Below are 23,685 nucleotides of genomic sequence, written 5' to 3'. Positions count from 1 at the left end.
ATCATTTAAAAGGTTAAAGATGCTAACTCCATAAATATGGCAAATTCAAGCAACTGGTATTGCAGTATAGAACTATACTGCTCAAAAATAATAATAAAGGGAACACTCAAATAACACATCCCAGATATGATTGAATGAAATATTCTCATTGAATACTACAAAGTTGAATGTGCTGACAACAGAATGAAATTGGTTGTCAATCAGTGTTGCTTCCTAAGTTTGATTTCACATACGTTTGATTTATTTGGAGTTATATTGTGTTGTTTAAGTGTTCCCTTTATTTTTTTGAGCAGTCCAGTATATATTAGTATGCAAGCATTGGGTAATATTTCTCTTTACCTTTTAAAAAATAGATACTTCTGGGACAAGGAGTTTGCATCACAAAATGTACCCCTTCCACACACTTTTTAAAAATTCTTACTTGTAATATGCTTGACTTAGTAGGATTAGTACTCTGAATATGCATCTACTTATGAGTAATGCATCATTATAAATACATTTGAACATAATCTTCAGTGTAGAACTTTCACAGTGCCTTCCAAAGCCTGAAGCTTGTTTAACACTTTCTGAAGTATATCCAAAGGTGTTCAAATTGTAATTAAGAATGGTATCTTAGACTTCACAGCAAAATAGATCAACAACAAATGGTAAATTGCAAAGCATATTTTTGTGGAAATAATCTTCAAGAGAAATATTCTGGGTAACAGGTTAAAATTTTCAACCTACTTTCTTTGAAACCAATGTAACTGTTCCAGAGTGGGTAGCTGTAACAGGTTTAATAAACAAACAGACGTAACTAAAATGTTTTTAAGAAACAAACCGACGGTGCATTTTAGAGGGTTCTGACCAGTTCTGGAGAACTGGTAGCAAAAAGTTTGAGTAGTTCAGAGAACCTGTAAATGCCACCTCTGACTGGCCCCGCCCCCATCTGTTCTCTTCCTCCCGAGTCCCAGCTGATCTGGAGGGAATGGAGATTTTGCAGTATCCTTCCCCTGGATTGGGTTGGGAATGGAGATTTTACAGTATCCTTCCCCTGTCCACCCACCAAGCCACGCCCACAGAACAGGTAGTAAAAAAAATGAATCCCACCACTGAAACAAACATGGACAACACTACTGTGAAATTTAGGAAACACATTTTTAAAAAGGACTCCTGAAATCTGTATATGAAGAAAATAAAATGTTGTGTTCTAGAACATCATAAATAAGAGTTTGGAATATTAAAAAAGCCCTGGCTTTTAAAGTGCTGAATAAAAATCTACTCTGCAATCATAGGGAAGCAAAGAGATACCTGGTGGCTATTCTTTTCATCTATTTAAAATAAATTATTGTGAGAGAAATACCGGAATACAGGTAGTCCTTGACTTAAAATAGTTCATTTAGTGACTGTTCAAAGATACAACATCACTGAAAAAAGTCATTGTTTTCACACAACTGTTGCATTACAAAGGTCTTCAAACTTGGCCACTTTAAGACTTGTGAACTCCCAGAATATGGAAGCTATGCTGGCTCCACAAGTCTGAAAGTGGTCAAGTTTGGGGCCTGTCATAATGACATGATCAAAATTTGGATGCTTGGCATCTGACTCATATTTATGACCATTACAGTGTCCCAGGGTCATGTGATCACCTTTTGTGACCCTGTGACAAGTAAAGTTAATGGGGAAGCCAGATTCATTTAACAACCATGTTACTAACTTAAGAACAGCAATGATTCACTTAACAATTGCAGCAAGAAAGGTCATCAAGTGGGCCAAAATTTACTTAACAACTGACTCACCGAGCAACAGAATTTTGGGCTAAATTGTGGTAAGTTAAGGACTACCTGTACAGAGTTGTATCAACCCTTTTTTTTAAAAAAATGTAAATTAGTTTCTTTAGCCTGGTAACAAAATCTGGTGGCTTTCATATGTCTACGGAGAGGGGCGGCATACAAATCTAATTAATTAAATAAATAAATAAATAAATAAATAAATAGATAGATAGATAGATAGATAAATAGATAGATAAATAAATAAATAAATAAATATTATTAATAAAAGCACATATAAGCTAAAATATAGGGACATGGTGGCGAAGATGCTGAGCTTGTCGATCAGAAAGATCAGCAGTTCGGTGGTTTGAATCCTAGTGCCGCGTAATGGACTGAGCTGTTACTTGTTCCAGCTTCTGCCCAGCTTCTGCAGTTCAAAAGCTTATAACAATGAAAGTAGAAAAAATAGGGACCATCTTTGGTGGGAAGGTAACAACGTTCCGTGTGCCTTCGGTGTTTAGTCATGCTGGCCGCATGACCTCAGAGACATCTACGGACAGCGCTGGCTCTTCAGTTTTGAAACAGATGAGCACTGCCCTCTATAGTCGGGAACAACTAGCACATATGTGCGAGGGGAACATTTACTTTTACCTTTAAGCTAAAAAATATGCCACAAGTCTAGTTGAGATAATTTAGAAAGTTAGTTTTGTGGCAACTACCTAAAGCAATGCCCCCCAAATTTATTCCTTCATTAGCCAAAATCTCTTTTTTCAATCCAAGATGAATATTCCCAGTCATTTAACTAGTAATTTTCAATTTAAATCTAAGTTGGTAGTTTTAGGAAGGATGCTCCACTCAAGTTATTTCTTGTACTATTAATTCTTAATAGAAATATTTGTTTCAGTTACTTATTTAGGACTGACTGTAAATTTAAATCATTTAGAATTAGGGCTAAGCAACGAGGTATCTATGTTTACTGATGCTACAATATTATTCCAAGTGTTAAATGGGAATTGCAAGGAGCTCAAAAGAAAATCTCTCCAAACTGGATGCATATGCTTAAAGTTGCCAATTACAATTGAAGATATACAAGTATAAAAATAGTTATTTATTCAATTTATATAGCTGCCCATTGACTGGGCATTGCACCTGACTGGGCAGTCCACACAGTTGAAAGACAATAAACAAATACAAATAACCAAAACAAGAGGAACTCCATCAAAATCAAATTAAAACCTAACAGTATTAAAACAGGATCCATGGGAGAATGTAGTTCATACATTACAAAAAATGAAACCATTTGCTGGTTCCGTACCTCCACTGGCTCTCCAGGCATGAAAGTGAAGTTATAATTTCAGGGCGTAAAAGTATGCAATAAATAGAATAATTTATTAATTGATTAGTCTTTTAATTTATCAATAAGATAAAAGAAAATTAAAGTACATAATCTAGATAAAATAAATGGAAGGTAAACACATTGATAAAATATGTAATTATCAATTTATCAATGTCAGCAACCAGATACAGTGCAGTCAGGCGGTAGGGAAAGCAAGTAGGATGCTTGGCTGCATAGCTAGAGGTATAACGAGCAGGAAGAGGGAGATTATGATCCCGCTATATAGAATGCTGGTGAGACCACATTTGGAATACTGTGTTCAGTTCTGGAGACCTCACCTACAAAAACATATTGACAAAATTGAACGGGTCCAAAGACGGACTACAAGAATGGTGGAAGGTCTTAAGCATAAAACTTATCAGGAAAGACTTAATGAACTCAATCTGTATAGTCTGGAGGACAGAAGGAAAAGGGGGGACGTGATCGAAACATTTAAATATATTAAAGGGTTAAATAAGGTCCAGGAGGGAAGTGTTTTTAATAGGAAAGTGAACACAAGAACAAGGGGACACAATCTGAAGTTAGTTGGGGGAAAGATCAAAAGCAACATGAGAGAATATTATTTTACTGAAAGAGTAGTAGATCCTTGGAACAAACTTCCAGCAGACGTGGTAGATAAATCCACAGTAACTGAATTTAAACATGCCTGGGATAAACATATATCCATCCTAAGATAAAATACAGAAAATAGTATAAGGGCAGACTAGATGGACCATGAGGTCTTTTTCTGCCGTCAGACTTCTATGTTTCTATGATACGTGAATCTTCCTTGCACGATACACCAATTTTTCAATGCATCAGATTCTTAACTTTAAATTAAAAATTTAGCGGTTCTGCTTACAATAGAGCCCAGGAGAAAAAAAGTTAATCTGTCATTCAGTTCTCAGTGTGCTGTTCTTTCCAATAGGGATGATAAGTTGACAGTTGAACAACATGAGCAATATTTTCAATGGTTGAGGTATTAGGCTTCCAGAAAGCCAAAGATGCTGGAATGTGCATGCATGCACACAAATGCACAAACATAAACACACACACACACACATTAAATATCTCTGGTATGGTAGTGGCTGATAAGAAAAGGAATCTTACAGTCATGGTTTGCTTAAAATGTTTGATAAAAATGTTAACACAGCATGCAGCTGCTGAGGATAAATAATGCCATGTTTTGAATCATTAGAAGAGAACAGCAAAATTAATGCTTTGTGAGAGCACACTTTGAGCATTACTGGTATGTACACATCTTAAGAAGGATATGATAGAATTAGAAAGGATATGAAGAAAACCTATTAACATTTTTAGGGATCAGCAGCAGGTTCCTTATGAGAGAAAACTGCAACAGTTGGGGTTTTTCAGCTGGGGATGAAGGACAGTACAAGGACACATGGCAGAAGCCTACAAAAATCATAAATAATGTGAAGAGAAAATTTTCTCAATCACTCACAGGGCTTGAGATCATCCACTAAAACTGAACACCTGTTCATTCAGGTCTAACAAAAGGAATGCTTTTCAAAGAGCACACAATTAACTGTAGAATTTGTAGTCAGCAGATATGGCGACAATAGTCAATGAGATGGTTCTAAAAGTTACTGAACAGGGTAATGGAATATTACAGTAACAATGACTATTAATATTAATAATTGAAACATAAGAACTTAAGAAGAGCCATGCTGAATCAGGCCAAAGCCCATCAAGCTCAGCATTCTGTGTCACATAGTGGCCTACCAATTGTCCATGGGGGTCTTGAGTAGAAAGAGAAGGCAAGATCCTCCCTTTCCCCTGACCCCCAACAAATGGTACACAAGGGAATCCTGCCTGCCTCAACCAACATAGAGATGGCACATGGACATCCGTTTCAATAACCACTGATACACTTGGCATCCATGAATCTGTCTAATCCTGCCTTGAAGCTATCCAGGCTGACAGCTGTCACGACCTCTTCTGGAAGTGAATTCCATAAACCAACGACCCTCTGGGTGAAGAAATATTTCCCTTGATTTGTCCTCACTTTCTTACCTATAAGCTTTAGGGAGTGCCCTCTCGTCCTAGTATTGTGTGATAGAGAAAATAATTTTCTCTATCCACCTTTTCTATCCTATGCATGATTTTATACATTTCGATCAAGTCACCCCTTAAACGCTGTCTTTCAAGGCTGAAGAGACCAAACATAGTATTGAAGCTGCAGATTTCAACACTAATTAATGAGAAGTTATAGCAGAAGGGACAATCCCCCTCCATTGAGACCTGTCAAGTTTCCCAAATTATTACAGTTGGCCAAAATGTGACACAAAATAATGGACTATATGATTTTAGCTTCTGAAGAAAGAGGACAAACAGAGGGCAGCGAAACAAAACACTAGCACTGTGAAATCAAAACACAACACTTGCACTGTGTCATGTCACCCATTTGGCTGGTTACTGACATTAACAGGAGGAATCTTCTTTGGTTAAAAGGCCAACAAGAATATTTATGGACATGCAGCTGACCATCAGGTGCAGTGCCAGTTTTGGATATGTGATAGATGAGGGTTGTATAGCCAGATTTTTTCAGTTTAAAACTCCACATCTTTCTTTCATTCTCTTTTTATTTTCCCTTGTATTTTTAAAAGAAGACAAAAATTAACTCAAGCTAATGTAAAGCAAGAAAAAGAAATGAAGAAAACAATCAAAGAGAAAGTTAAGGTGCAATAAAGAGAAAATGAGGTGAAAGAAAAATAGAAATGAAAAAGTAACTTTTGATCTTTACACCAGCTGAGTAGAATTATGATTCATACACTATGTTTACAAAATAAGTCTTGTTTCTATAATCTATGATTCTGTCTAATTATTGAAACTAGAAATCATAACATCATTTCCGTTTTACACAAAAAGTTTGTAAGAAGTTTCCAGTCAGGAATTAATGTCCCATTTCATTTTATTAGTGTTGCCCAGGGAGCAAATCAGAATTTCCTTTGAGTCAGATGCTGGTCAGTGAAATGCAATCACAATTTTCTCACCATTCAAATCTGATTTGATAGAAGTGCGCAACACCTTCAAGTTTCTAAGGAAAATGTAATTCAGAGCACAGGTGAATCTGTATATATCATCTGTTGAAAAGCCTTAAAAAATAACTCCATGGGGAGGGGCTTTCTCATCATTATAATTGTTCTTCAGTCACTCTTTGATCTTAAAAACTAGGAAACAAGATCAATCTGTGATCCTTTTCTGTGTCTCTTTCACTCTCTCCCAGCGCTCGACCTCCGATCTATCTGTCATGTTTTTCTTCCAAATTCCTCCAAGCCACGAGGAAGCCATGTCTGAGGAAAATACGCTGAGAGGGGCGCTGCTCAGAGGAAGAATTGGGGGTGATGCCTTGGTAGTGGTGGGGACAAAATCCACTTCTTTCCCTCCCTTTCTACGACAGTCGCCCAGAAAGGAATGCACCACATTTTTTTCCCTTCAGCCTATAGTAATGGTACGAATGCGAAACTTTAGATATACATTATTTGAATTGTCAGGAGTGCGTGCGTAAATTTTGCATTTCTTCAGACAGCGTAGCTGCAGCAGCGTTTCGAAATGGCGTCTGTAAGTGATGTACATTACAAGCAGCGTGTCATCATTGAATTTCTCACTGCGGAGAAAGAAACTGTTGGGAACATTCACAAACGTTTGTGTACAGTTTATGGAGAATCTGCAGTTGACAGAAATACGATTAGTCACCGGGCACAGAGGGTGAGGCCATTAGAAGACAGTTTGGCAGAGCTCCAAGGCTTCGTGACCAAGACAAGGAGTGGTACCGACAGGGCATACATGCCCTTGTGTCTCACTGGAGGAAGGCCATAGAACGGGACAGCAATTACATGGAAAAATAGGGAGTGTAGAAGAAACGTAATTCTTTCTTCTGTGTAAGTTTCATTGTGTTCAATAAATAATTGAGAAAGAAAAAATGTGGTGCATTACTTTCTGGGCGACCCTCATAGTTCCTTTGTTTTGCAGTTCGGGGGCAGAAAGGGACCAGGGCAGCCTCAAGACTGCCGGGTTCCATTTCTGCCAGCCATATAGCTTGTCAGGGTACAGAGAGAAAAAGTGAGGTGCAGATGTTGAGAAGTGAGCCTGGGGAGGGGCTTGCGGGGGATGCAGGGCCTACAGCAGGTAGTTGAAAGGACTGTGGGGCGATTTTTCTTGGAGCAGGGAGAAAGTCAGAATAAAGGCTTCGGAATGGGACAACTTGCAAGGGCCAACTCTCCATCGTAAAATTCAACTATTCAATTTAATTATTTAAACAGGGGTCTCCAACCTTGCCAACTTTAAGACTTGTGGACTTTAATTCCCAGGAATTCTGGGAGTCCACAAGTCTTAAAAGTTGCCAAGGTTGGAGACCCCTGATTTAAAATAAATTAAAAAATATATTTAAATTGTTGTCGTTCCCATTTCATTTTGCCTCTCCTTTCGCTTCTTTTTTTAAAAAAATAATTCTATTCCACAATTTTAAATAATTCTATTCCACAATCCCCACAGCGAATTGTCCCATGTTAGAGCTGGGCCGCGGCGAATTGGGGCATCCCAAGACTCAAAGGTCCCTCTACACTCTGTAACTCTATGAATCTAACTGCCCTCGCGCGTACGGCTTCTAAAAAGCCGCTCATTCGTCCCGAGCGCAAAGACAAGGCGACCGCAAGCATAAAGAAAGGCCAGCTGGTCCTCCAGGCCTGCAGAGGGGGCAAATGTAGAGGGGCAAATGCGGAAGCAGGTTCTGATCGGAAGCAGGGAGAGTCCTGATCTGCCCGTCTGGTTCTCTAACCCGGAAGCGAGAAGAGCAGCTCCACGCGGGGAGGGCGGAGGGTGGCTTTGCAACTTAAGCTCGGAAAAGCCTTCCCTCCCTCGAAGTAGCCCGACGGCACATATCCTGAACTCTCGGGCCACGTCCAGTCTGACCGAGCGGCCTTCTTGTAGCTGGACCCCGTTTCCCAGGCCTTCCTCGACTTCGGCTTGAGCTCCCGTGGGGCTATCCTGAGCTGCTGCGTGGCGTTTCCCGGCGGAGCTCGGGCTATGAGCGACGAGCCGCCTTCCCTCGGAGCGACGGGTAAGCTAAAGCGTACGCTCAATCTCGCGCAACGAATGCTGGATCTTTCCTCCTCCTCCGCTTGAGCCATCTTCGGTACCCTCGTTCGCGATCGCGCACACTCTAAAGCAGTGTTTCCCAACCGTGGCAACTTGAAGATATCTGGACATCAACTGCTGGCTGGAGAATTCTGGGAGTTGAAGTCCAGATAGCTTCAAGTTGCCAAGGTTGGGAAACACTGCTCTAAAGCAGGCCCAGGCCGTTACAGGGTACGCCTGATGTTGACAGTTGCGGTAGAGGCCCCTTTCTTGGTGTGTGGAAGAGGATGCACTGTCAGATACAGTCTAGAACTAGGGAGGTACTAATACCACTCTATAAAGCCAGAGTTAAAACACACCAGCTCTTAACCTGCATACTGGTGCGCTGAGTGTGCATCCTTCTCATTCAGGTTGTCACGCATGCCCGTGGGTGTGTCCACTTGTGCGATTTTGCTTCTGTGCAGGCAAGGAAGCAAAAAATTGCCGGAATCTCACATGCATGAGCGTCCCCTTGTGAGATTTTGCTTTGCATATGTGCAGGTAGTAAAAATGCACTCACAAGGAGACGCCCACGCACAAACGCAATTTTGGTGGGTTTTTTGCTTCCAGGTATGCGCGGAAGCAAAAACTTGCTGAAATCTTGTGTGAGCATCCTCTCATGAGATTTTGCTTCTGTGTCTTAAAATAAGATAACTTTGACTTTCAAGAACATTAGACTATAATTTCTATTGTCAGGTGTGATGACTAAATTATGGGAGCTGTAGTTCAGTATTGCTGGAGGGAGCCAGAATGGAAATGTCTGAAATATAATTATGTCTAAGCTGACTGTTTAAGCCAAATTTCTTTCAGTTCAACCTCTGTTGTGTATTTACTTGTTTCCTTTCGTACCAGCTCCAGCATCATACACCTGCATCACTTGCCGAGTAACTATCAAAGATGCTGATGTTCAGCGATCCCACTATAAGACTGACTGGCATAGGTATAACCTAAAGAGAAAAGTTGCTGAAATGCCTCCTGTCACTGCTGAGAACTTTCAAGAGAGAGTCCTAGCCCAAAGAGCAGGACTGGAAGAACAGAACAAGGCCACCGCAACTTATTGTGTGGCTTGTAGCAAGAGGTTTTCCAATTTCAATGCCTATGCGAACCACCTGAAATCCAGGAAACATTTGGAGCTTGAGAAGAAAGCGATCCAAGCTATCAGCAAGAAAGTGGAACTCTTGAATGAGAAGAATTTAGAGAAGGGTCTTGCTCAAGAGAACGTTGACAAAGATGCTATGAATACTGCTATCCAGCAAGCCGTCAAAGCTCAGCCATCATCGTCTCCAAAGAAGGTTGCCCTGTCTGCAGATGCCATTGGTGGTTCTTTCATGGAAGAAAGCAGCAGTTCTGTTCAGGGAAAAGAGTACAACGAAAGGCCACCTAGATTACACTGGTTTGAGCAACAGGCTAAGAAGCTAACACAACAGCAGTCTGACGATGAAGGAAAGGAGGAAGATATGGAGGAAGGTAAGGGCAAAAGCAGTCTAAACTAAAAGTTATAAACTAAAATGTGGATCCTGTAGCTGGAAGGAAGCCATGTATAATGTTCAGTTTGAATCTTTGAAAGCAGCTTTGCATCTTCTAGTTACACTAGGCTGCACTATCTAATCGGATATTTGAGTTGTGGAATAGAATATGCTATGGAATAATCCTTACTGAACAGTAGGCTCTTGGATAGTTATAAGATTATACTGCATTGAAAGCATGATATTAATTGAAAGAATGATGCCATACCATTGGCCTGTATTTTTAAAAAACAAAACAATATTAGAATATACAATGCACCGTTAAAAAGAAAACAAAGTGTTTTAAAAGGCTTTTTCTTTTGCTTCTACCTTAAAAAATATTTCCTGCCATGTCCTCTAAATTGTATATAATTCTGAAGACGTGCTTTGCTTCAGAATTAGATTTATTTTTACATTATATTATGGCTGAATTAGTATACTGCATGTAATTTTGGCTGAAATCTTTTTTCATTGAGCCAAAATTGCTTCATGTCCTCTGCTAGCTGGTTGATATCTAATTTATGAGTGACTTTTGAGCCATCATGTAGGATATTCACCAAACTAACCACTGGTATACTGATCTGAATCTCAAATTTCTTTGGAAATTTGATTTGGGCCTTTTGGAACTCATAGATGCAGCACCTGTCTTCCAGTCTTTAAAACAACTGTGTCATTTAACAGTTAACAACATTATCCTAACTGGTAAGATCTTGTGGCCTGCTGTTGCATTAAATTGTTGACATGCATCCTCTTAATGCAATTAAACCTCCTTAAAGTTTTCTTCTGATTTCATGTAGAAGGTTGGGAAGATATTGGCTCAGATGAAGAGTCTGAAGAAGAGATGGAAGGAAATCCAGATGAAGCGGAAAGCAGTGTACCTGTGAATGATGGGGCTGAACCTGATGCAATTCCTATTACAGACTGCTTATTCTGTTCTCACCATTCAAGTTGTTTCATGAAGAATGTGGCCCACATGACAAAAGACCATAGTTTTTTTATTCCAGACATAGAATACCTTGTAGATTTCAGAGGATTGATCAAGTATTTGGGTAAGTCTGTCAGAGCTTTCTCTCTTGTAAATAGATAAACATTGTTACTGATTTTTAAGAAAGATATATGTTATTTCTCTCAGTGTTTCATTCTCATATATAATTGATTAATAAATAAATATGGCATTTTTAAAAAAATCACATTTTCTTAATGTAGATGGCATTTTTATATTAGCTATATTAGGGTTGGTGTGGATGGCATCTTAAATGTGTATCAAATAGGATAAGATGTCATCATGTTGTACAGAAGTTGACATCTAGAAGTAAAGACTATTCTATATAGATGTAGACCATTGGCTTTTCTCCTAGAATTTAATGCTCTTTAATAAACTTGATCTTACATCAGACTAAGGTTGAGCACGCACATATTGAGGAGTATATCTATAAGTTTTGTATAAGTTGTACGTGCAGGTAGATCTTGGGTTACAACCAATCATTCAGCAATCATAAAAGTTATGTAGCAGAGCTGAATGAATGGTACTTCCAACCAGTTCCTCTAGTTCCAGCTGCTGCAGCACCCCAATAGTCACATGATCACAATTTCCAATATTGCTGTTGGCTCCTTACAAGAGGAGTCAGTGGGAAAGCTGGCAGGAAGTCAGAAGTTGTGATCACATGGGGTCCTTACATGATAATGGCAATCAGGACTGCTAGAATTGCTGTGGCTAAATGACATTGGGCTTTATAACTGCATTACTTAGCAAAGCCAATGATAACCAGTATCTATATTATAGTATAGATACTGGTTATGAAACAATTATCTCTGTTCCTCTCACTGGTGAAATGGACCTGCACCAGAGGTTCTTGTAAGCTCTCATGTTCAGCTGAAAAGCTTATCTCGAAAATAATGTTAATCACAGGAAATAGAAGTTACTTTTACAATACATTCTACTATGACCACTGCTTTCGTTGACAAGAAATCTTGACTGGGATTTGGCCAAGTTTGGAACTGTTATGCCGGGCTATTGGCAATTAGCCCCCTATGAGTTCAGAATAAGTTTCAAACACACAGCCAGTAAAATAAATCAGGTTTATATGCAGTCTTGTAAAACAGGTCTCAAGAGGTGTCAAATTACTCTCACCCAAAAGTTCTTTGATGCTGGAGCGTGCCAAAACAAAGGAGTAAATGACGAAGCTGTAAAGCCAACTTCTTACATGCCAAATTCCTCAAAGCTCTTTTTGCACTGAAGTATGGCAAAGTTCACCAGAGTCCTTGAACACAGAAAGCACCCCACGCTGCTCCAATCTTCTTCCAAACACTCTCACAAAACGGATAAACGCCCACAGCTTGGCGCTTTCCAACTCCTTTATTTATCTTAGGCTCTTTAGTATAATTACCCCCTGAACAGCTGTACACTCTTATCTCCTTTGACGCCTGCGCAACTGATCCCTTCGTGCCATAATCTTGCCATGATACCCTTCAGAGTCTGATGATTCCCTAGCTGGAGAACTGCTGGTGGGCTGGATGCACCCATCCCCCTGTCTGCCTCCTCTCTCCCACTGTCTGCTTCTGCTTGTGAGCCAGTTTCACTGTCCAATTCAGCTGGCAACCAAACAGGTCTCTGATAAACTGAGGATTCCCATAAATCTACATCAAAATTCCCAGCTGCAGGAGCTGTCCCAGAGCCAACCACAACAGGAACATAGGTCAATTCATCGTTGTTTTATAGGTACTCCTTCATGAACAACAGTTCACTTGGTGACTGATGTTATAATGCCAGTTTAAAAAATGGCTGCAGTGATTCACTTAACCACTGTGGAAAGAAAAGTCTAAAAAATAGGGCAAAATTCACTTAACAAATTTCTCACAGCCACATAAATTCTAGGATCAATTGTGGTTGTAAATTGGGGACTACCTGTACTTTTTATAGTTTCCTTTGTTGTCATAGGTGACCTTTTAAATGATAAATAGATTTCTAACATTTTAACAACGAGGCTTTTGATAGAATGGCTACTCTGAAATGTATTTTGTCAAAAAATATTGGGATAGTTCCATGATATGTAAAAGGGTGGGGGAGGGATGCAGTGCAAGTGGAAAAGCTGAATAGTGATTCTTGGCAGTAGCAGTAATAACCGAAAGTAGTTTGATCCTAAATGTTAGGATGCAATTAATATTTTGAAATCATGTAAGACCAAAGGTCAATTCTTGTCTCTTTTCTTCCAATTCTCAGGAGAGAAGATTGGGGTTGGGAAGATCTGTCTGTGGTGCAATGAGAAAGGCAAGTCCTTCTATACAACTAAAGCTGTGCAGGCACATATGAATGACAAGAGCCATTGCAAACTCTTCATTGAGGGAGATGCTGCTTTGGAATTTGCAGACTTTTATGATTTCAGGTAGGAATTGCGTTGTTGGTGATAAACATGGAATATTTGGCTTAGGCAACAATCTGACAGTGATGGCACAAGTCCCTAGCTTAGGATGGTGTATGAGGTGAACCTGCTTATGGATGACCAGAATTTTATAAGGCTATGTTTTAAGTTAGTGCTATTATTCTGTAACAAACAGTCACTTGACAATCACAAGGAACATAAATAATCTTTTTATCAATGGGGACCCACAACAAAGCCTTTCAAGGTAAAAATGCCCCTCTTTGCTTACAATACTCCCTTAGATGTAGGAGAATTGAGCTTCCTTCCTATCAATGTCTGTCATTGAGTCTGCATGTAGACCTTGTATTTCCTACAGTTGTCTAGATATAGTCACTGTAGATATAACAAATTCAGTAGTACCACATTTATACTGGCCTTTTGAAGCTTGGAGGTGCGTCTTCATTCTGTCTGTCCACATTTTGAAGTCAGGCAGGGTATACATTTCTTCTTCCTTACGTGAATTATAAATATATTGAACAATATGCAGATAGCTTATTCAATAGGAAGGAAATAGCTTATTAAAGGACATCATGTCCTTGATTAAAATACATTCATTAAATCTGTATTCTACAAGATCCTTGTTTTTTTGCACCGCAATATGGATGCAGTATGATTTAAACAAGACTCAAATAGCACAATACAGTGGTATCTCTACCTACAAATGCCTCTACTTACGAAATTTTCAAGATAAGAACTGGGTGTTCTAGATTTTTTTGCCTCTTAAGAACCATTTTCCACTTACAAACCTGAGCCTCCGAAATTGTAACCGGGAAAGGCAGGGAGAAGCCTTGTGGGGCCTCTCTAGGAATCTCCTGGGAGGAAACAGGGCCTCCACCTTCCCTGTGTTTTCCCCAATCACACATATTATTTGCTTTTACATTGATTCCTATGGGAAAAATTGCTTCTTCTTACCAACTTTTCTACTTAAGAACCTGGTCACGGAACGAATTAAGTTTATAAGTAGAGGTACCACTGTATTCAGTCTTGCTGCAATTGTACTCATTTAGATTAAATTGAAAGAGCCTGCATTAATTCCCTACCTATAAAATACAATGTCATTGGGATGAGAGCTAGGCTGCACACTATTTACATATAACCCTGCCATTGTGATTTTATTTTATTTTATAGTCACTTAACAGTCACTGTTAAGTGACTATCAACATCATAAAAACAAAGACAGAAAACATTAACACACTAAAGTTTTAAATGGACTGAAGTTAAATAAGTTAAAAAACAGAATACTACAGAATGGAGATGGGATCTTCCTAGTCCAATACCTCCAACATGGAAGGCCCAGGGCAATCAGCAAAGCAAGGTTTTGAGGCTCTTACAGAAGACCAAGAGGTGGGGGCAGATCTCTCTTTGAGAGGCATGTTGTTCCAAAGGGCGGGAGCCATAGCAGAAAAAGCCTTTCTCTAAAGTGCCTTTTATTGCATCTGGTGCACTTTTACTTTCTTTTAGAGTTACTAGCTATTGCTGTTTCAGGAATCATTTTAATCATTTGGAAACATTGCAGTGCATTTGAATCATCTGATTGAAAAAAAATATCACTGGCAATCTATTTCTGATTATTTAAAGCAATTACGGAATGCTCTGTTCATTAACTAGAAGGAGTGGCTCACAGATCAATAATAAATGAAAATAATCCCTGATCTGAGCCATATAAAGAAGTTTTTTGTTTGTTTGCCTGTTCTAAATTTCCTTCTAATCAATTATATTGAATAACCATTTCTCTCGTGGCTAAAGAGAACCCCAGATCCTGCTGCTTACAACAACAACAAAAATCTTTATCTTCAGCCAGTTTTTCATGCGATATATAATTTTATGTATCCTGATCATGTTGCCCTTTATATACCTTTTTCTAGGCTAAATATCTTAACTCATCCAGCCTTTTCTTTGTTGGGAGGGTGTCAATCTGATAGATTGTTTTTGACCAGACCAATATATATTATTTAGCTCTGGCCATACCATAAATGATAATATTGGTTGCTTTTTTTTTCTAATAATTCCTAGATACATTCATCGCCTTAAATTATAAAAATAATAAAGGTGGGATAAAAATAAATAGATCATAGTCTCACCATGATAAAAATACAAGATGTGAGGAAAAGTGATGGCAAGGCTCTAATTTTAATGATCAAGATTCATACAACAATCAGCTATAGCTCAGCTTCATGACCAATAGGAAGGAAACAGCTCAGTGAGAAGAGAAAGCAAAATTGCTGGTCCTTAATTGAATGCATGTTTCCCTAGGAGGTAGGATTAGGACAGCTATGCATTTTTCCCCCATCTTTAAGCAAACTCTTTTTCTTCTTGGCCTCAAAGTTCCTACAGTTATATTTCTCAGCAGCACAAGATTTCCCTTTTCCAGATTCAGCTATTTTAACAACTGGGGTTTTTTTTTCCAGACAGTCTTTTCATTTTTTAAAGGCAAACTGTTGACCCTTTCCTTTTATAGGAGCAGTTATCCTGATTATCAAGAAGGGGAGGATGCGGAGATGTCTGAACAACTGCCGTCAGGAAAGAAATTGGACTATGATGATGAAACTATGGAGCTGGTTTTACCTTCAGGTACGCGGCACTGGAAGTTAGCCATGATTGTCTTGCTATGCTAGTTTTCTGTTATTGCAGTTTATCCATCCATTGCAGAACACAGGAAATTGCTGTAATGATGGATTTGGTTTAGAACATGGTTATGGGTTTAAGAATGCTTAGAAGGTCAATTGCACTTAAGGTTAGTAAAATTGAGAAGCGCTAATCTATGGGTTAGATACTGTCAGAAAATTATCCTTTGATCTTTCAGTTAGAAGCCTAGAGAAATTGAGATCCCCTTGGAAAATGGGACTGGCCAGCAAATATTTTGAAACATTTTCTGGACTCATTACTCCATTCCCTCATTTTTTTTACATTTATTATCTCACAAAAATAGTTATCAATAAAGACATTTGCATTGCAAATATCAACTGTGTGAATAACAATTTCCTAAATGCTAGGAATTGTAATCCGTAACTGTCGCAGACAATTAAAATAAGGTGTTGATTTCCGCGAGCTTTAAAATGCTGATTATTTTTTTCAAAAGGTAAATCCAGCACGTAGACTGGTACTTAATGCAACAACTAATCATATGGATCTGGTCAGTGCTTTAGTGGAAGACTATCTAGGGAAGTCCGTCTACATTGCCTTGGGTTAAATATTGAAAGAAAATTGAATTATAATTATCCTAAGTAACTGTAGTTCTACTTTTCATGCATCAATTAGATTATTATATCTCTATTTGTAATGCACTTTATGTGGGCCTATCCTGGAAACTACCCAGAAGCTCTTACTATTTTGGAATAGGATGGCACAAATAAATAAAAGGCATACCTTGGTACAGTGATGGCGAACCTTTTTGTCCCTGGTTGCCAAAAGTGTGCATGTGCGTGCTATCACACGTGCAAATGCCCACACCCTTTATTTATTTATTTGTTTATTTATTTGTTTGATTTTTTTGTTATGCCGTCCTTCTCCTTAGACTCAGAGCGGCTTATAACATGTCAGCAATAGCACTTTTTAACAGAGCCAGCATATTGCCCCCACAATCCGGGTCCCCATTTTACCCACCTCGGAAACATAGAAGGCGGAGTGAACCTTGAGCCGGTGATGAGATTTGAACTGCTGACCTGCAGATCTAGCAGTCAGCTTTAGTGTCCTGCAGTATTGCACTCTACCCACCCACTGCCACTTCGGCTCATTCGCTGCACCACCTCAGATGACACCCACACCTCCTGTGCATGTGTGCGCTCCCCCACCCTCGTATATGCATATATAGCCCCCCTCCAATTCCCGACTTCTGGTAGACCCATTTTTCACTCTCCCCAGGCTCCAGAGCAGTGGTTCTCAACCTTTCTAATGCCACTCCCCCTTAATACAGTTTCTCATGTTGTGGTGACCCCCAACCATAAATCTAACGCCAATTCTCCCAACAGAGCTTTAAGCTGATTGTCAGGAAGGTCACAGGGACACTGCCATTGTAAACACCTGATTGGTCGGATTGTAAAAATATGATCCAAGGCGCCAGAATAGAAGCTTTAGTTCTGAACACTCTGGGAAATTTGTCTTTTTCCATGGGCTTAGGCGACCCCTGTGAAACAGTCATTCGACCCAAAGGGGTCCCGACTCCCAGGTTGAGAACCACTGCTCCAGAGGTTTTCCTGGAGTCTGGGGAGGGCACAAATGCCCTCCCTCACTCCTCTGGAGGCCAAAAATGCCCTCCCATCAGCTGGCCGGCGCATACATGTGCACTGGAGCTGAGTTAGGGCAACGACTCGTGTGCTAGCAGATATGTTTCCATGTGCCACATGCAGCATGCATGCCATAGATATGCCATAATTTATTTATTTATTTTATTTATTTATTGTATTTATATGCCGCTCACTCCAAATGGACTCTGAGCGGCTAACAATCATGTCCTTAATACATCGTGAACACCCGAGCTCTGTGAGCTGGGTTGACTCCCTATGGATTTCTGGATTTAATATTGTGTGCTGATTATCACCTGTAAAGTCCCTTTAAAACACTGAATGATTAATATAGTTGCACAAAGCTTGATATACTATGGCACTTATTAAAAAAAGGTTTTTTAAAAAATAAAATTCAGTTAAATTGACTTCAGTTGTCTCCATCCCATAAGATTCTGCAATCTTTAATATAGAAACAGATTATTTGCAAGTACCAAATGTTCGCAAAAGGTTGAGCTCTATGTTATGAAAAAATAACTTTAACTGCATCTATGTAATTTCTTTACCATAATTTATAAGTATGTCATTGTGCAGCTCCTGTCTTCACCCAGACTGCTCAAAAGCAGCCTCCATTGGACTGTTTAAATGAGATTTTATTTTCATTAGCCTGTGGCACTTTGCCCTTGCTAGCAAAAAAAGAATCTGATGGTTTGAAGTTCCTTTTACTGATTAGTTTTTCAAATCATGCAATATGCAACCCGTTTGAATAACATATGGGCAGCTTTTTTTTAATCATAGGGGTCAGGGAAGGATACCAGATGGGACTTGCATCTGGATCCTTTTAACTAGAAACTATGGTAATTGTGTTGTGTAAACTCTTCCAGTGAGCATAATGAGAATGATATAATTGTTTTGCAGAATTTGGCTTGTTAATTTCCATACAGACCCCTAAGAGCCTTCTTGTGCTGAATTGTTTCTTTGGCTTCCAATGTACTGTCTGAAGAATAAAGAATCTTTTCCCTCCTTCCCTACATCACAAATTCAGCAGGAGTGATTCGATGTACTGGGCAAATTCTGCTAGGACATGAAGCAGATCTGACCCTGTAAACAAATTGGAATTGAATAGATGCTATAGTATTGGGTTAACGGGTGGGAAAGCATTATGCTTAAAATGGCAGAAACTGAACAGAAAAAAATGTTCTTCAAAACTTAGTAATCTGGATGAAGTAACACAGAATATTAAATGTTGCCATTTTTACTTTATTTATTCACAATTACCTAAAAATATTTGGGGGATAAGAAGCTATAGGATTAACATTAGGTACAGTTGACCTCAAATAACTTGATAAAGCAGAGGTATACATGAAATAAATGGCTATGTTCCCTGTAAACAAAAGACATTTCAAGTGTATGGTGTATTACAGTATTTATTGGGATACATTTTACTGCCGAGATTTATCCTTCTTTTAAAGAATCCGTGGGATATTACTCATATCCTCTAGAATAAATAATACATAGTTGGAATATATTTTATTCAGCCTGTCGCATTAATCTTATTATACTGGATAAAGCCTCATTATTCATAATTACTAGTTTATGTGCTCTAAAATATTTTATTATTTTATTGCACTTTATATTTAGATGTGATGACATAGCCAAGTATTATACAAAGAATTAAATACATAAATAATTAAGCATTAGGCTTAATACATTGATATAGAACATATTGCTATAGGCTTTTTGATTCATATTGCTAGACTGTTCTCAATCATTAGCAGATTCACATGCGCAGGAATACTATTCTGTCAGATCCCTGCATGGCCACATTTACCAAGAATGATTCATTCATTCATCTGATCTTAAATTATGTTTGATGCATGGCAACTTTATCTGTTATAAAATGGAGGCAAAATGATGTTTTCTAATAATGCAAAGACTTTTCCTTGCTTTTGGCTTGTAGTAGTCTTAGATTAAAGGTTAAACTCTTCGATTTTCAGGCACGTGGTGACTCAGTGACGCTGACCTTGTTGATCAGAAATTTTGGCAGTTCAAATCCCTAGCACCGTGTAATGGAGAGAATAGGAATAGAATAGAATAGAATAAATAGCATTCTTTATTGGCCAATGTGAGTGGACACACAAGGAATTTGTCTTTGGTACATATGCTATCAATATACATTGAGAGGAGAAAGAGACACTTAGAGGGTAAGAGGCCATTTATTCATTTGAAAATGATTCTGATAGACAGTATTTGGGAAGATGTTAATATTTGACCTCACCCTGAGGATAAAATCACAAATCTTAGATTTCTTGTCCTGGTTTTTCAATTAATTTTTCTTTAAAAAAAAAAATTATTAAATTTTTATTACAACAAACAAATATGTCTGAATCTCAAAAATTAATAGTTGATTAATAATAATAATAATAATAATAATAATTTATTAGATTTGTATGCCGCCCCTCTCCGAGGACTCAGAGCGCCTCACAACAAGCAATACATATACAAATCCAATATTAAAAAACAATTTTAAAAATCCTAATAAAAACAATCATATTTCAGAATGGAATATTATCTTCCATTCACTTATGAATAGAGTGAATATTAAAAATATTTGATGAACTTTTGGAAAGAAAACAGAGTAATGCAATAGCTTCAAAATTAGGTTTCAAAATGCCAGTCAAATTCCAACTAACATTGGGTGGTGGCCCTTAAAGCAAAGCATTTTTTTAACCAACCGTGTGTGCGTGTGTGTGTGTGTGTGTGTACACATTATCTTTTCTAGAATGCCAGAGGTTTTGTTTTTTATAGTTCATATGTGGTTTGTGGCCTGTATGCTCAATAGTAGATTAAATCCCCCCCTCCCAAAAAAAATGGGTTGTGCACAAATTTGGTGACCCCTGAGGCATGTCAGAAAGTTTTATACATATGCTAGTTCTTTAAGGCAAGACAGAATCTCAGTACCAAATTGAATGGTGACTATGGTGAAGCTTTGGTTTGATTCAGCTCTTTAAACCAGGGATCTCCAACCTTGGCAACTTTAAGACTTGTGGATGTCAACTCTCAGAGCTGGCTGAGGAACTCTGGGAGTTGAAGTACAGTGTTCCCTCGATTTTTGCGGGGGATGTGTTCCGAGACCGCCCGCGAAAGTCGAATTTCCGCGAAGTAGAGATGCGGAAGTAAATACACTATTTTTTGCTATGGACAGTATCACAAGCCTTCCCTTCACACTTCAACCCCTAAATTACAATTTCCTATTCCCTTAGAAACCATTTAGATTATTACTCACCATGTTTATTTATTAAAGTTTATTTAAAAAAATATTTATTAAAGGCAGACGAAAGTTTGGTGATGACATATGATGTCATCGGGCTGGAAAAACCGTGGTATAGGGGGGAAAACAGTGAAGTATTTTTTTAATTAATATTTTTGAAAAACCGTGATATAGACTTTTTGCGAAGTTCGAACCCGCGAAAATTGAGGGAACACTGTACACAAGTCTTAAAGTTGCCAAGGTTGGAGATCCCTGCTTTAAACTATTTTGAAAAAATAATACATTGTGTTTACATTTTAAAAATAACTATGTTTAGTTTTTGTTTCTCCATAAAATGGCAAAGTGCGCATAAAAATGGATGAGTAATTGACAAATCTACTTTCTTACCACAGGGCAATATATATTTCCATCAGATTGCTGTGGGAAAAATATTGAATCTTTCATTTCCTTGCAGCCAATCTTATTCGTTCAAAATAAAAATGTGTCACAGGTCCATAACTTAATTAAAACAAAGAATTTAAAATAGCCTACTTTTGAAAGCCCCAAAGTTATTTCTCTACAATTTATCTCCCCAGAAGGATCTGTTGAGCCTGCTTATTTCATCCCAGGTTTTTTAAAAAACAAAGTTAACGTCAGTAAAAACTGGTTGCTATATTTCCAAACCTCACCCTAGACTTAGTTTTTACTATTTGAATGACAATATTTCATAAAAATTAATTACAAAACAAATCTCACCATAGGCTCAAAGGTCCCAGATAAAGCGATCAGCTTTTAAGATTGAAATCCGAATGAAATCTAGCAGTTCCCATCAAATTTCCTTTTTGTCTGGGCATAGTATTCCACATTGAATTTCCAGCTACTTCTGTGGTTACATGCTTTTGGAAGAGAATATTCCTCAGTTAGAGACACACAATAATATTATAACAAAATAAGCATTTCATATCTTTTATTATTTTAATATATGAGTATTTTTTTTTAATAAAGGTGCCAGGATTGGTCACCGTTCCTTGATGAGATATTACAAGCAGCGATTTGGTTTTTCACGAGCAGTAGCAGTTTCCAGAAACAAACAGACAGTGGGCAAAGTGCTGCAGCAGTATAAAGCCCTTGGTTGGACAAGCAACTCAGGTGAGCAGATAAAAGCATTGTGTTTACATCAGTGTCCTTCTAGCTTGCTTTTTCATTGTTTTTTAACAAATTTTCAAGTAAAAATTGCATGGCATCCTTCATGGCACCGGACCAGGGTATCTACGAGACCGCCTTCTGCCGCATGAATCCCAGCGACCGGTTAGGTCCCACAGAGTGGGCCTTCTCCGGGTCCCGTCAACAAAACAATGTCATTTGGCGGGGCCCAGGGGAAAGGCCTTCTCTGTGGCGGCCCCGGCCCTCTGGAACCAACTCCCCCCCGGAGATTAGAATTGCCCCTACCCTCCTTGCCTTTCGTAAGCTCCTTAAAACCCACCTCTGCCGTCAGGCATGGGGGAACTGAGATATTCTTTCCCCCTAGGCCTTTACAATTTATGCATGTTATGTTTGTTTGTAGGGATGTTTGGTTTTTACAATAAGGGTTTTTAGTTGTTTTAGTATTGGATTTATATGATGTTTTTTATTACTGTTGTTAGCCGCCCCGAGTCTACGGAGAGGGGCGGCATACAAATCCAATAAATGAATGAATGAATGAATGAATGAATGAATGAATGAATGAATTGGCGTCCTTCAGTCTCGAAAGACCATGGTAATACGTAAATAATAAAAAGTTATTCTTGAGAAATAATTTGTTGAACCATAAGGTTCCTATAAGTAACTAAATCTAAACCCAGATGTTGATGGAACACTTCTCTCAAACTCCAAACTGGATGTCGTGTTTTCAAGAATGGATACGCCAATTCTTCCATTCCCCTGTGCACCTTTCCTTTTACTTACTCTGAGTGCTGGTAGAATCCTCCCCACCCCCTCATGGTTATTCTGCCAAAAAATGTTACAAAACTCTACTGATAGCTCAGTTCTCAGAAATGCATACAGTAGGTATAGTTGGAAACAGAATATTGAACTAGATTAACCATTGATTTCTATGTTGATCAGTTTGCAGGATCAGAACAATAGGCAAACTCCATCTAAGATAATTTCAAAATGTTTATGAACATTTAAAGTGTAAAGATAGTTGTGTTTCAAAAGTGACAGACTTTATGGAGAACACAGTATACCTTTCCAGAGTTCAGGGCAGGTTTAAGCAGCTTTGTTCATCTAGAAAATAATTACGCACTTTGATGAAATTCAGATATTGGCTCTTTCTCCATTAATGCAGGAGCAGCTCTGGCTCACGAGCGTGACATGCAGTACCTTCAACGGATGAAAGCAAAGTGGATGCTGAAAACTAGCATGCAAAATAATACTACAAAGCAGATGCATTTCCGCTCACATGTTCAGTTCTAAGTGCATCATAAAACGTATTCAGTATTGGAGTATTGATGCTGCAAACATATGGCTGATGCCTTACCAGTGGTTGCAGCTAAGCTGCTATTTCAAATATTTCATTTGAATGTTGTCAATCAGACCTGCTCAATAAAGGATATGCATAAAATGTATTGTAATTTGGTGATAGCATTGCATCTCAACCATGTGTACTATGTAGCTGGGATTAAGGTGCACCTCTTCTCTGGAGCTTTCAGATAATATGCATCATTCTGGCATGACACTTGTAACCATTTCACACATTCCAGTTTAGTGAACTGTTTCACATACTGCTTCGTAAAACTATTGGATTAAAACCTCATTAAATTGGAAATTCTCTAAGAATACACTTGAATTGGTGACTGCCTGCCTTGCACTATTAAACACTGCATTCAAGCAGTTCTCTGCTATTCTCAAGGGTAACATTCCAGATGGCTAGAAGGGATTGTGGGAACAATTTCATTAACTAATCTTCTGATAAATCAGTGTTTTATAATTAGCAAGGTCCTCTCCACAATCATTTTTTCAAAGTGCCAGTGAGATACAATATTCCAAAA

General features: G+C 38.4%; 1 protein-coding gene across 1 annotated transcript; it reads left to right on the top strand.

The window, feature by feature from the left end:
- The first annotated feature begins 7,767 nt into the window (after nucleotides 1-7,767).
- ZNF622 (zinc finger protein 622) lies at nucleotides 7,768-23,262 on the top strand. Its single transcript, XM_070747098.1, has 7 exons — nucleotides 7,768-8,206; nucleotides 9,115-9,729; nucleotides 10,565-10,816; nucleotides 12,988-13,150; nucleotides 15,645-15,757; nucleotides 21,662-21,805; nucleotides 22,983-23,262. The coding sequence occupies exons 1-7, from the start codon at nucleotides 8,173-8,175 to the stop codon at nucleotides 23,108-23,110; spliced, it is 1,449 nt and encodes a 482-aa protein (XP_070603199.1). The 5' UTR covers nucleotides 7,768-8,172; the 3' UTR covers nucleotides 23,111-23,262.
- Nucleotides 23,263-23,685: the final 423 nt, after the last annotated feature.

This window comes from Erythrolamprus reginae, chromosome 3 (assembly GCF_031021105.1).
Source record: "Erythrolamprus reginae isolate rEryReg1 chromosome 3, rEryReg1.hap1, whole genome shotgun sequence".
Classification (NCBI taxonomy): Eukaryota; Metazoa; Chordata; class Lepidosauria; order Squamata; family Dipsadidae; genus Erythrolamprus; species Erythrolamprus reginae.
The sequence above is the reverse complement of the archived record's forward strand: the minus strand, read 5'-3'. Positions and strand labels throughout refer to the sequence as shown.